The sequence below is a fragment of the Cibotium barometz genome, chromosome 20 (assembly GCF_041138505.1).
Source record: "Cibotium barometz isolate CiBa-2024 chromosome 20, ASM4113850v1, whole genome shotgun sequence".
Classification (NCBI taxonomy): domain Eukaryota; kingdom Viridiplantae; phylum Streptophyta; class Polypodiopsida; order Cyatheales; family Cibotiaceae; genus Cibotium; species Cibotium barometz.
In genome coordinates, this window is record NC_141065.1 from 17658051 (window position 1) to 17673332 (window position 15282).

The window sequence follows — 15282 nt, forward strand, 5'->3', positions numbered from 1 at the left end:
TTCTCGAAGGATGAATTCCTTCACGCACTGCGTGCTCTTTCTAGTGGTTCATGCCCAGGGGATGATGGTCTTTCTCCCGCCTTCTTTATTCTTTTTTGGGATCATATTGGAGATGCTATCACTCCTGCCCTTCAGGAAATGTGGATGTCAGGTATGATGCCGCCATACCTCACGGAGGGACTGATTCACCTTATCCCCAAGAGTGGGGACAAGACTGACATCAAGCGATGGAGGCCCATTACCCTCCTTGGATCTGCATATAAAATCTTAGCTAAAGCCTTGAGTATAAGGTTGCAGCCGATTCCAGAAGGACTATCCATGATACCCAACATGGGTTCCTCCAAGGAAGGAGTATATTTGATAACATCTTTTCTTTCTGGGAAGTTGTCGAGTGGGCAAAGTCTAGTCAGCAGCCTCTTGCTATTCTTTTTCTTGATTTTGAAAAAGCTTATGACAGAGTGGATTGGGATTTTTTGGAGGGCACTATGGCACACATGGGGTTTTCCCAAAACTGGATCAATGGGGTGTCTTGCCTATACAGGGAGGCTCATAGCACTGTTTTAGTCTGTGGGGGGCACGGTGAGCGTTTTAAGATTTCCCATTCAGTGAGGCAGGGCTGTCCCCTCGCCCCTTTACTGTACCTCATTGTAGCTGAGGCTAGGAGCAGGTTTCTTCGGGCTGCGTCTGGTGTTGTGGGTCTCAGGGTGCCTTTATGCACGGAGGAAGAGTTTTAGGACTCTAAGTTAGCAGATGATACGGCATTGTTCCTTGAGGCTTCACATGCTTGTTTATGTGCTTTCCGGACAGCCATGGAGGCCTTCTGTTTGGTAGTAGGAGCTACTATCAATTGGCATAAATCAGTTGGTTTTTGGATCAATGATTCTCCGCTTGCAGATTGGGGTACAGATGTTGGTTTTACTTGGATTGAGAGAGGATGCTTTGCCACATACCTTGGTTGTCAGGTGGGCGTTGACATCTCCCATGCACAACAGTTTGCTCCAATGCTCTTAAGCATTAAAAGCAAACTTCATCACTGGAGTAGGAGGAAGCTTGACTTGGCCTCTAGAGCTTTGGAGGTTAACCAAGTTTTGCTAGCCACGACTTGGTTTATAGCTTCGTGCTAAATTTTTCATAAGGGCTGCATTGGCCAACTTCATCGCCTTATTCGGAACTTTCTTTGGTCAGGGGTTGATGGAAATGCACACCAGGGCCAGAGTTGCTTGGGAAACCCCTATCAGGCCTAAGCAGGAAGGGGGATTGAATATCACTGACCCCGAGGTGCAATGTAAGGCTTTGCTCTGTAAGCTCGTTGTTAGAGTTTATCTTCTAGGCACTGAGTCGTGGAAGGACTTTCTCATGCAGTAGATCACGAAGTGTGTCCCTGTTCACGGAGGTGACTGGACTCTCAGCTCACGCTTTATTTTTCCAAATGCAATTCACCTCTCCCCTTCGTCCCCCCTGGTTAGGTCCCTCCTACGGGTCTGGGACTGCCTGAGAAGTTTTTTGGTACACATCCCCCTGCGTTCAGGGAAGGAAGCTAACATGCAGCCCATTCTGTGGAATGATTTGATCTTAGATGTGCATGGTAGGCCACTTGGGGCAGCTATGCATATTCTCTGGGCTGGCTGGGAGACCCTATGCCCCACAGTCCTAGCTTGGAAGAGGTTTCAGAGCCTTACCGAGGTGCAGAGATTGGATTTCACACAACATTTGAGAGGCTCTAGCCGGAGGATTGCACAGATTGATGCAGCCATTCCCAACCACTGGATTACTGGATCTTTTTTGGAAGGTCGTCATCATTCTTGGTTTGGAGTTTTCTCTGGGACAGGTGTTCCTCTTCAAATTATGGGTATCTCCTTGCCTAGGCGGCAGGATGATGTACCGGTCTTTTTTTTCTGTACAGGATGGATGGCAGCTGGAGAGATGTGATGTACAAGACCTTATTGAGGGCCCCCAGATTCGTCCAGTCAGAGTTGTTGGCAGGTTAGGGAAGCACGTCTTTGTTGCCCCCCCCCCCCCCCCCCCCCCCCCCCCCCCAAGGGATGATCACAGAGAGTGTTAGCCTTTGGTTGTTTGGTGGCTGCCCTATTAGACATTTGCATTGGGACCCGAATGAGTGGGAGTGGAACGATGCTTGTAACCCTTTGAAAAGCATGCCTTTTTTCAGTTATACAGTGCAGAATGCCAGACATCTTATCTTGGGACATATTCAGAGTGTCCCTACTCTTAGACCCCATTGGGAGTCTTGCGGCATTTCGATTGACATTCAGAGGGTATTTTGGCGGAGATTGTGGCATTCCTATAGGAAGCCACAGATTTTCTCCTTTATCTGGGTTTCCCTTCATGGTGGTCTGGCCACCAATCAGTAGAGGTCTGTTATTTACTGGTGCTTGCCCAGCATGCCCTAGATGTGCAGTAGTTTCGGAGTCAGTTTACCATTGTTTATGGGAATGCAAGGAAGCACACGGGGTTTGGTCTGCGATTGCACCCCTCTTTGGTAGGATTACGAGAGATGCTATCATTTCTTTTGGTTCTATCATTTGGTTGACACGGTCTGGGTCTCAGCTGAGGTTCGAGGGGACTGACAAGAACTTGGCCATTATGGTTAGGCAAGGAGTTACTCGGTAGTGTTCTCTTCAGGATTTGCCACTTTCACACTTTGTCCGTCCGGCACAGAGGTTAGACAGTTCTTGGGAGATTATTGCTGGCTTCTCAGCATGGAATATCTCGAAGGCTAGATGCACTGAGGCCATTGAGGGTAGTCCCGTTCTTGTTTCTCAGTGTCTTTGTAGGATTTGGAGTGATATTATTCACACCTTTATGACTACCTAGGCCAGAATCCAGGGATCTTCGAGGGCTGTGGAGAGGAAGCACGCCCAGTTTATGAGAGAGTGGGACATTGGTATCTTTTTCACATCCTCTCATTCGGGACCCTATTGGCAGCACAGGGCTCCTGATTGGTTGAGATCTCAACCTTGCTTGGTGTGAAATCTCCATTTTGTAAAGTTTTCATACTTAATAGAAATCTCTTTTGGGAAAATTTAAAAAAAAAATTGACCTACCAAAGCATTGAAAACCATTACCCCATATGAGGCTTGGCATGAAAGGAAACCTAAAGTTGAATACCAGTTTTTGGATGTATAGCTTATGCACATGTACCTCAGCAATTGCGAGGTAAGCTTGATGACAAAGCAGCTAAGTGCATATTTGTGGGTTACAACAATGGCAGTAAAGGCTACCCTCTCTTTTATCATTGTGTTTGCTGAAAATTCAAACCAGCCATTGGCTAAATTTTTTGGACAACCACCTTTAGGCCCACTTAAAATGTTTGAAGGACTTCTCCCATTGGGAAATTGGGAATTGATGGCACAACAGGTCAGCCATCAACTTTGCCTAATGCACAGCATTTGGGTGCTCAAAATCAGCCCATAAATGAGCTCATTCATCTCAAAATGTAGAGGAAGAAGTGGAGCAAGAGCGGATAGCAACGGAAGAGGCTAGAGTCATGCCTTGTTGGTTGGTCCATACTTTACAGGAGAGCAAACTTTCAGCTCCACTTGGTAGCAAGACACGGGTTGGTTCATGTAATGCAAGAGAACATGCAGATGTTGCTTGCATGAGTACATTTTGTGATGCAGATGAACCAAATTCATTTGAAGAGGCTCATGAGGATGAGCATTGGGTAAAAGCAATGTAAAATGAGATGGATTCTATCCATAAAAACAGCACATGGGATTGGTAGACTTGCCAGCTAGCAAGAAGCCCATTGGCACAAAGTGGGTATACAAGTTGAAAAGAAAGTCTGATGGTACCATTGACAAGTACAAGGCCAGGCTAGTGGCCAATGGATATGCCCAAAAAAAGGGCATTGTTTATGATGAGACTTTCGCACCTACTTCTCGTATGGCCATAGTTAGATGTGTTGTTGCATTGGCTGCCCATCATGGATGGAAAGTGCATCAATTGGACATAAAATCAACTTTCCTCAATGAGGATTTGCAGGAAGAAGTTTATGTAAATCAGCCCTATGATTTTGTGATGCATGGTCATGAAAACAAAGTACGCAAGCTTCGAAAAGCACTTTATGGTCTCAACCAAGCTCTCCGAGCTTGGTATGAGAAGATACATACTTATTTGACTAGTCAAGGTTTTCGCAATAGTCCGACAGAGAGCACCCTCTATGTGAAAGAGCATCATGGCACTTGGATTATGCTCATTCTTTATGTGGATGACATGTTGCTAACTGGTAATGATATGGAGAAGATTTCAGCATTCAAAGCTGAATTGCAAACGACATTTGAGATGACAGATTTGGGATTGTTGCATCATTATTTGGGCATACAATTTGTGCTGACATATGTTGGGATTTATGTACAACAAACAAAGTACATTCAAAAGCTCTTGCACAAATTTGGATTTCAAGATTGTAAGCCCATCTCTACTCTGGTGGAGCCAGGGCTCAAATTGAGCATGTATGATGTTGGAGAGCCTTCTAATACGAGTGTTTACAGCCAAGCAGTGGGCTACCTCATATACTTATGAGGCACAAGCCTGGATATTCAGTTTGGGCTTTCCCAATGTAACAAATTTATGCACGGCCCAGGTACAAAGCATTGGCCTGCTATCTTTAGGGCTCCCTGGATCTTGCTTTGGTATATCCCAGGAGGGGGCAGGCTGGCGGCTTGCAGTTACATGCTTACAATGATTCAGACTGGGCTGGTGACTACAATACCCAGCAATCCACCAGTGGGAATTGTTTCTTTTTGGGGCATTCATGCATATCATGGTTGAACCCACTGTTGCGACATCTACTTGTGAGGCTAAGTATAGGGCAGCCTTTATAGACACAACAGATTGTGTATGGCTTAGGAGATTGATGGCTAATCTTCCTGAGTGTCAACAGACACCCACCACCATACTCACTGACAATCAAAGTGCTATAGCCGTGGCACAAAACCTAGTGTTTCATGCACGTACTAAGCACATAGAGATTCATTATCATTATGTCAGGGAGAGGATACATGCACGGGAGATCTTATTATCTTACTGCTCTACATAGGACAATGTTGCAGGTCTATTCACGAAGGCGTTGCCTCGAGAGAAGTTTGAAGCTTTCCGCAAAGCATTAGGCTTACTCTCCTACAGAGAGTGATCTGCTACCGACCTTGTACAGGTTCACATTGCCACTACAGGGGGGATTTATTGGCATATATGCTATGAGTAGTGCCACATGTGAACATGGGCTAACCAAGGGCACTTTTCTCCCTTTGGGTTTTTTTCCTTGGATATCTGGAGTGGGAGAACACTACCACTTTTATTGTATTTTGATATTATGGAGTTGACTCTCCAAATCCACTCATTCGAATGCAATCTTTTTTCGCATCACTCATTCTCTTCACGCTGTGTGTGTGCTTCACTATGTGTGTGGTGCTGTCCCAAACCCTAGTTCAACAGCTACAGCTCCCCAGCTTGGGCCAACAATTTTCACTCTGAATCAGGCCCCCACCCGTATTGTTACATGGGCCACAATCGCTTGGGCCACGGAGGTTGCGGTCATCATGCCGTATGAGGAGGAGGTTGGGGAACTAGCCCTTCACGTCTCTCACCTTCGTATTAGTGCAGTGCCAGTTGCAGCTCCACCTACATGTCATTGGACTCCACGTTGTTGCCAGAGATGGGAGATTTGCAACAGTGTTGCTGCATGGCACATTTGGAGACCTCGATGTAATGAAGTCATCAAGGGCACCCTCACCCCGCCAACGGAGTCCATCCGGCGCATCTGGCTCAACATCATTTATTCCTTCCGTGGCCAGTGGGGGAAGATGCAAGATTGCTAAGACCGTATGCGGAAGCGCCAGGAGACCTTCCTGAGGATCTAGCGTCACGGTCCCTTATTTTTTATAGTGGTTGCGCAGTTGTTTCCCCCTCCACCCATTGTATGAGATAGCCTCCTCCCCGAGCGGCCAGCCGGAGGAGAAGAGCATCCTCCCTTCTATGCATCTTGACTCCCACTTCCCATTTGGGGACAAGTTTGTACTTAGCCATCATGGCTGTTTTAGCGGTAAGTAATAGAACAATCTTAAAAGGGGGGGACTTCGCGATTCTCCTCATTTTCAAAAACGCCTTTGTTAAGGATGTTATGTGCAATACATAAAGTATGTGAATCATACCAAATTGAAGGTCATGATGGGGGATAAGTGCATTTCCCACCTTTATTACAAATAGAGACAATATGTGCATGCGCATTTATAGACAACTGATTCAGCAAATCTTGAGAATACATAACTTAAGATCATGACTACATCTTGCTACACATCACCATGTGAAACTTCTTGATGGCACTAAAGATTTCCCCCCACAGAGTGTGGCTTTCCATACAGGACCCTGCAGAACTGCTGGATCCACAGTCTGCCAATAAAGTTTCCAGTTTAACTAGCAGGAACTCAGGAGAAAGTGTTGTGTTTTGTGGCAACAGTACAGATCGATTGCATGGCCTCAGCTATGATAAATACGGAAAATTCTTCAGCTTTTGGCTGATCCACCATTACAATCCAGTTCCGAGAGGAGACTGGTCTGCAGTAAATTCAACATCCTATCGTTAGGCATTTGGACTGCCACGTGGGACTGGATGTATAAACGAAACAACAAATTACACCTCTTCTTACAAGTATTCGCAAAAGGTAATGGGGCACACCTATCTCCCCTTGTGTTAGTGAACTAGGCCCTCCTTGCCACGATGTACTATATACCCTCATGCTGGTCTTTCTCCCGCTTTTTCATTGAACAGATATTGTGGCTGATTTGGAACTATCTTTGCTATGTGCGAAGATGGCAACCATAACACCAAAGCAAGGAAAGGGGGAATATTAGCAGACTCTCAATCAGACAGCTATATCAACAATTTGTAGACCACTTTGTCAGCCTTGCTGACAAAACATCTTTTCTAGTTCCTGTACATTTATTATGAAAGAGGTGAGCACCTTTCAGAGCGAGGGATTAAGGCTTGCGGTATCAATTTCTCCTCCATGGTTGTTGAGGCAAGCTTGAGAGAGAGCATATCTAACATGCATATGGTAGCTTTAAGCAGGGCTATTTACTGTGAGTTAATTATTTAAGTGTACCGAGGCCATTGAGGGTACTCCCGTTCTTGTTTCTCAGTGTCTTTGCAGGATTTGGAGTGATAGTATTCACACCATCATGGCTACCTGGGCCAGAAACCAGGGATCTTCGAGGGCTGCGGAAAGGAAGCGCCGCCAGTTTATGAGAGAGTGGGACATTGTTATCTTTTTCATGTCCTCTCATTCGGGACCCTATTGGCAACACAAGGCTCCTGATTGGTTGAGATCTCCACCTTACTTGGTGTGAAATCTCCATTTTGTAAAATTTTTTCATACTTAATAGAAGTCCCCTTTCTGAAAAAAAAAATATTATTTAAGTGTTTTTTTTAAAAAAAATCCTTAGCTTGTGTGAAGATGTAGTGTCTACATGTACTCTTCTTTAAGTTTGGGCACTTAACATTTGAATGTTCATGTCTCCATTGTGATAAGTACATTTGAATGTTCACGTCTCCACTGTACATCTTGTAAAATATTCAAACAAAAGATGTAGTAACTCCTTTGCAATTATTGGTGAGAGAGGGTGAGCTTGATTGAAACGAGCAAGCCTCTATTCCACTTTTGACTAGCTGCAAGATTGTTTCATAAAATGTTTCTATGCCAATATTAGGTTTCTGCTCACCACACATTTGTACCTTGCTCCACATTATGTACCAAACATTGTCCCCTTGACTTTTCTAAACTTTTGCCATTTGAAGCTCAACTTTCCCTCTGAAATTTCTTACACTTATAAAGTTTCTAGAAAACACCTAGTCCCACCTAAATTTGCTTGCTCCTACCCCTCCTCTACAAGAGGATATTAGGTCTATTTGTCTGGCCACCCCCCTGAGAATAGAAACGTTCCGACCACGTTCAAAGCACTAAAAGGACAGCCCTATTAGAAATCTTTCTCTAGCATGATTATAAAGTTTCATTAAATATGTTCCCTCATCTGACATGAAAACAAAACAAAGAGCAAGATAAAGCCTGCACATGTAACCAAAGAGGTCCAAACAATTCAAATCCAACCTAACCTGCACTCCTAGCCGCCAACATCCAGAGAACACCTCATCGAAAATCACTGGTATTTTTTGTGATTTGCATTCCTTGACCAGTAGACGTTGGAATAATGGGTCAACTAAAGACATGCCACCTGCTCCATGAATCACTGTGGGACACCAAGTTAAACAAAGGGTCAAAAAACCTATACAAATTCAGCTAAAAGACTCTCTCTCTTTCTCTCTCTCTCTCTCTCTCTCTCTCTCTCTCTCTCTCTCTCCGGCTGCCCACTTCGCCCACAACCGCTCGCTGACTGTGTTGAGGCATCCCTGATCACGCCTCATGCAGGTGGCCATCTTCTCTCTCTTCGCGCTGCTCGTCGCCATCGCTTCTCTCTTCGCCCTATTCGCTTCACACTGCTCTTTGCCATCTTCTCACGCTGCCCACTTCGCCCACCCCTGCTTGCTGACTGTGTTGAGGCCGCCCACCCTTGCTCAGGGCCCCAAGGCAGCAACTAGGGGAAAATAGCCACAATGAATCTACAAGATCTGAAGGCATACATCAAGACAGTGGAGGACAACACCAAGAAGCTGTTGGGCGAACAGAAGAAGGTGCTGGACAGGGTCCTGAACCAACACGAAAAGCAGTTGGAAGGCATCCACAAGGAGATACACAGGGAAAGAACAACAAGATTGAAGAATTAGCAGCACATGTGAAACACCAGGAGGAGGTGATTCAGATGTTGAAAGAGACCCAGCTGCAACAACAAGGAATGCCAGAGGCTGCCCAAAAGATAGGGGAACTCCAAATGGAAGCCCTAAAGGCTGCGGTCAAGGACCATACAGTGCAGGAAGGGGAACTGAATATTCAGGAGGGTCTAAGGACTGACTTGGAGCAGTTGAAATCTGCAAGTGATAAGCTGCAGGAAGAACTGCAGACCACTAAGAAAGATTGGGTGGAGATGGTGAAGACGCACAAACCCCCACAGAGCATCATACATGAGACTCTCGAGGAGGAGAAACGTAGGAAGGATAGGGCCCTCCATGTGCGAGTGCGGGGGCTACAGGCAGAGCCTCCCCCCAAGGAGGATGCCACGACACTTTGTCCAATGCTAGGAGTGGATGGGATCCCCCCCCCCCCTTTGCAGATACATGGAGGGCTGGCAAGGATATGACATGAGAGCGGCCCCTCATCATTAGATTCCCCGATGCCACCAGCATACAGGCCTTCTTAGACAGGCGGGCTGCCCTCCTCAAGGGCACACAGGTGTACATGGGAGATGATCTCACCCAAGCACAGGTGGCACACCCGCGTAAGGCGATGGTGACAGTTCATGAGGCCCGTAGAGCAGGCAAGTGGGCTATCTACAAAGATGGTAGGGTCATTATCACTGAAAGCCATCCCAAATAGGGATGCGGGCTCTATGAGACCAAACACCTGACGTTGGCAGTATGGAACTGCAATGGCATGCTGTGGTTGAATCCAGGAGGCTTGAGCGAGATTCTCTTCATAGGCAAGGGATGTCATTTTTTATATCAAGACTCATCAGAGCCCTGAGAGGGGCTTACCATACATAGCCAGGTATGAGTGGCAGTCAGCTTTCCGAGGCGAGACCTGCACATCAGGAGGAGTACGTGGCTCGGGAAAGGTAGCTGTCCTTTTTAGATCCCATCTTCGACACATTCTCAGCATCGTCCGGAACGACAAGGATGCGCGGTATCTTTGGGTGCGGCTACAACTTAGCAGTGACACAGTGATCCACATTTCTGTGTATTATTTTGCACCACGCCACTCCCCTTACGTTGCATGGCATGGCCAGTCACCGTACTTACCATTATATGATGATATTATGGAGTTCTCCCAGCTGGGGAAAGTCTTGCTCGGGGATTTCCACGCCAGGACAGGAAGTCAGCAGGTACCACGACTCAATCTGCATGACCCTATCAGACTACAGGAGCCGGACATCACTGACACAAGGCTACAGAGATCATCACAGGACCATGAGGAGGTCACAGTGTATGTTATATAAATCTTAGAGCAGGAGCAGGGAGTTGCACATGGTCTCGTTATCTATAACGGGATGTCTCGATGGCCCTCCTCCGACACCCTCACCTCCTTCCCTCACTCAAGAGGTACTAGCACAGTGGACTCCCTTATGGAATCTCCGGCTATGGCACACCTTCTCCCCGACTTCTCCATCTTGTCACTCCCCTTTGAGGCTGACCATGCCTACCTCTCTTTCACTCTTACCTGCACACCACCCGCCCCTCCGCCACCACCCCCCATCTCACATTACACTAATCCTTTTTTATCATGAGCTTGACCTTGTTTACTCCAACCACATCTACCACCGACTCCGAGATGTGGAACCTACTGTCCCCCTATCCACCCTCACATGACAGCTCACCACCATACTCCTCACATCCGCCACCACTTCTGTCATCTGCAAACGGCGGTCTACCGCCGAGCCACCTTGCGGTTCCATGCCCCAGAACCGTTGGTATGATGACGAATGTCGGGCCACATGCTCCCGTCTTAAGTATGAGGTACGGATTAGGCAAATCACGAAGCACCAAGCGCAACGGACTGCTCAACGGCTCACCCAACGCAAGAAACGGGAGTTCTACGCTCAAAAAGAGGATGAGTTATACTGACTTTTCTTAGGGCCGAACTCCAAAGAGGCCTGGCGGAAACTTCGAGGACATCGCCCTCCCACACCTATCACCTGCCCGGACACATGGCACCCCTAGGCATGCTCCCTCTATCGTATCCCCTACCACCACCATCAGATCCCCGTCCCACTACCTCCACCTTCTTCACAAAGGGCATGGTCCTCAAGGCCATTCGTAGACTACGCAATGGGCGAGCCCCGGTTCACGAGGGATTCACTGCCGAGTACATCTCGCATGTCGATGATACCCTGGCACCCCTATTATCCTACATGTTCAATAGAGCCCTTTGTGAAGGATTTCCACCCACTTGGTCCACCAACACCATCATCCCCATCATCAAAGCCGGAGATCCACTTGATCATCCTAACGATCATGATTGGCCACACATTGGCCAAACTCTATGGATCAATGCTAGTTCATTTGCAGAGAGCCAAGGATGCAGAGCCTCGGGACAGGCTGGCTTTCAGAGGAGCCACTCTACCCTTGACCACATCTTCACCCTCCATACCATCATCGAGGAGGGTAGAGCGCGACATCAGTGGATTTATTGCTACTTTGTGGATTTCCGCAACGCTTTTGATACAGTACCCCGAGCCCGCCTCCTACACTGTCTATACGAGATAGAAGTCCCATCTGACATGGTTTGGAGAATCATCGCCCTCTATGAGTCCATACCCGTACGAGTGAGATCCCAAGAGGTACATCAGAGGAGATTTCCAGCACTATTGGGGTGAAATGGGGCTGCCCTCTATCACCCACTCTTTTCGGCCTCTACATGGATGAGATCTCAAGCTTCGTTGACGAATTGGGCGGGGCTGGCCCCACACTGGCAGGCATATTGATCCCCATACTACTTTATGCAAATGACATCGTCCTCCTCTGAGACTGAGCCGAGGGGCTTCAGAGAAAGTTGGATGCCTTACAGGACTTCTACACTCAGCAGGACCTCTCTGTTAACCTTGGTAAAACCAAGGTAATGGTCTTCAATACCTCTCGCCCCTTCACATCCACATTGAGCTTCACATATAGAAGGGATCCTGTGGAGATTGTCTCATCCTATGTCTACCTTTGTGTGGCCCACGCTTCACCTTCTTCACAAAGGACATGGTCCTCAAGGCCATTTGCAGACTACGCAATGGGCGAGCCCAGGATCATGAGGGACTCACACTGCCAAGTACATCTCGCATGTAGATAATACCTTGGCGTCCCTATTAGCCTACATGTTCAATAGAGCCCTTTGTGAAGGATTTCCACCCTCTTGGTCCAACAACACCATCACCCCCATCATCAAAGCCAGAGATCCACTTGATCCTACGATCATGATTGGCCACACATTGGCCAAACTCTATGGATCAGTGCTAGAGGCGGGGCTCAGTTCATTTGCAGAGAGCCAGGGATGCAAAAGCCTCAGGACAGGCTGATTTTCGGAGGAGCTGATGGGAGAATTAGGGTTAGGTCATGTGGGAGACATACACAGAGAAAACAAGAGAGAGAGAGAGAGAGAGAGAGAGTTGTGGGGATAAGTCAACTCATCAATAGCATGAGTGTGTGACTCCCCTATCACACATGTATATTGCACTAGTACACATAGTGCACTTAGTACATTAAAAGTACTAAGTGTACTATGTACTATAACTTATAGGCTTGTACACACTATAAGGGTGGGCATTATGCCTTTACCCCAACAACCTCCCACTTAAAGGCAAAGTGCCCTTAAATGAAGGAAAAGAAAAATCAGCATGTACATGATAATATACAAGGCCATATCAAGGCTGAAAATGGCCTCATCCAATGCCCATCAAGTGTCTGCAATGAGCAAACCGCTCCGGAGGCAAACTCTTTGTCAACAGATCAGCCGGGTTGTCATCTGTATGAATCTTAACAAGCTGAATTTGCTTGTTCTCTATCACCTCTCTGATGAAGTGATACTTCACATCCACATGCTTCGTCTTTGCATGAAAGACAGGGTTCTTTGCCAACTGGATGGCACTCTGACTGTCACAATGCAACAATGGAATATCCCCTGTATAACCCAAATCAACCACTAACCGAGATAGCCATAATGCCTCCTTGCAAGCCTCTGTGGCTGCAATATACTCGGCCTCTGTAGTAAATAAGGCTGTGCACTTCTGCATCCTGGATATCCATGACACAGCACCTCCTGTGAATGTAAATACATAACCGGTATACATAACCGGTAGTAGACTTCCGGTTATCTGGATGACCGGCATAATCCGAATCCGTGTAACTATGCACTAATGCATCCTGTTTGCCAAAGCAAATGCACATATCCTGTGTGCCCTTCAGGTATCTCATGACACCTTTCACTGCTTCCCAATGCTTCTTGCCAGGGTTGGCCATGTATCTAGAAACCACTCCCACTGCAAATGCAATGTCTGGCCTAGTAGCAACCATGGCATACATGAGACTGCCACAAGCTGAAGCATACGGAATCTTGGCCATATCAGCCCTGTCCGACTGTGGGCTGTCCATAGCACTGAGTTTCACATATGGAGGCAAAGGAGTACTAGTCTTCTTCCCCCCGTCCATATTGAACCTCTGCAAGACTTTGCCAATGTATTCCTTCTAAGACAAATACAACACATGCTGATTTCTGTCCCGAAGTATCCGCATACCCAAGATGTGATTTGCATCACCCAAATCCTTCATATCAAAGGTTTGATACAGCCTCTGCTTCAAGGCATCCATCTCTTTACGAGATTTCCCGGCAATCAACATATCATCAACATACAAAATGAGAATCAATAGACTGCCATCCAAAGCTTTCTTGGTGTACAAGCAGTGATCTATGTCACTTGTCCTGAATTTCTGAGATTTCATGAATGTATCAAATTTATGATACCATTCCCTTGGTGCCTGTTTGAGCCCATAAAGACTCTTTTTCAGCTTGCATACAAGCTTCTCCTTTCCACTCACTGCATAACCCTCTGGCTGCTGCATATATATCTCCTCATGGAGATCACAGTGAAGAAAAGCAGTCTTCACATCCATCTGAATCAAGTCCAGATCATCATGCGCAACCAAAGCTAACACAGCTCTAAGTGTGGTCATTTTGACCACTGGAGAGAAGATCTCATCAAAGTCCACACCATATTCCTGCTTAAAGCCCTTAGCCACTAACCTGGCTTTGTATCTTGGCTTTGCATCTGGTGCAACTTTGAGCCTGTATACCCACTTGCATGGCAAAACCTTCTTGCCTGCACCAGGCAAATGCACCAACTTCCAAGTTCCATTTTTATGCAGAGAATCCATCTCTGACTTCATGGCACGCTCCCAAAGAGCTTTGTCTGCCCTCTGTAAAGCCTCCTTATAACATGAGGGCTCCCCACAGTCAGTGAGCATCAAGTAGTCAACCCCTGGAACAAACCTGTCAGGGGCTCTGGAGGGTCTAGTGGACCTCCGTACCCAATGACCATCATTTGCAGGTTGCTGTCCAGCCTGCATATCACCCATTGGTGGCTCCTGTTCCATGCCATAAGGCTGAAAAATCATGCCCGGTATCTCCTCCAACTGTGGTATATCCATAGGGATATCTTCTGCCATATCTGGCTGTCCATTTGGACCATTTTCAGCACCATTTAAGGGCTGGTTTTCCTGCTGTAATGGCTGATTTACAGCCCTTTGTTGTTGTCCATGATGTCCATCATCATCAAAGATGACTCTGCAAGGCTCCTGTTGCCTTGCAGGCTCCTTATACATGCATGTTTCATCAAAAATGACATCATTGCTGCGTATGATCTTTCTATTCATGGGATCCCAAAGTCTATACCCCATTTCACCTCTGTCACCATATCCTAGGAATATGCATTTGTGAGACTTAGGATCAAGTTTGGTGCGCATTTCCCTGCGTATGTGCACGTACGCAACGCAACCAAACACTCTCAAGTGCTTGTATGACGGAGGCTTCCCTGTCCATACTTCTTCTGGCACTTTCCCACCAAGCCTCGTGTTAGGTGACCTATTTATAAGGTGAACGGCTGTCATAACAGCTTCAGCCCAAAAACCATGAGGTAATGCAGCATGTGACAACATAGAACGGACCTTCTCCTGTATGGTCCTGTTCATCCTCTCTGCTGTCCCGTTTTGTGGAGGATCATAAGGAGTAGAGAGCTCCCTCTTGATGCCTTTAGCATCACAAAAGTCCTGAAACTGTTTGGACATATACTCTCTCCCATTGTCGGAACGCAAAGCCTTCAGTGTTTTGCCAGTTTGATTCTCAACATGAGCAACAAACTTCTGAAACACTGAGAATGTATCACTCTTCAAACGAAGAGGATAAACCCACACCTTGCGTGTGGCATCATCTATAAAAGACACAAAGTATTTTTCCCCTCCCAAAGAAAGCTGAGGCATCTCACATACATCTGTATGCACAAGCTCTAACTGAGCATCTTTCTGTCCAAGAGCTTTCTTGTGGGGGCACTGTAGTTGCCTACCATATATACAATGCTCACAAAACTGAAAACTTGAAAACTTTAGAGAAGGCAAGTAACCCA

General features: G+C 46.7%; 1 protein-coding gene across 2 annotated transcripts in view; it reads right to left on the bottom strand.

Annotated features, from left to right (window-relative positions):
- LOC147627606 (bifunctional dethiobiotin synthetase/7,8-diamino-pelargonic acid aminotransferase, mitochondrial-like) overlaps positions 1–15282 on the bottom strand; it is an 83750-nt gene that overhangs the window by 14211 nt on the left and 54257 nt on the right. For both annotated transcript variants that reach the window (XM_086814513.1, XM_086814512.1), the window contains exon 10: positions 8129–8262. In XM_086814513.1, coding sequence (XP_086670639.1) covers positions 8129–8262 — 134 coding nt within the window. The remainder of the gene's footprint in view (positions 1–8128; positions 8263–15282) is intronic.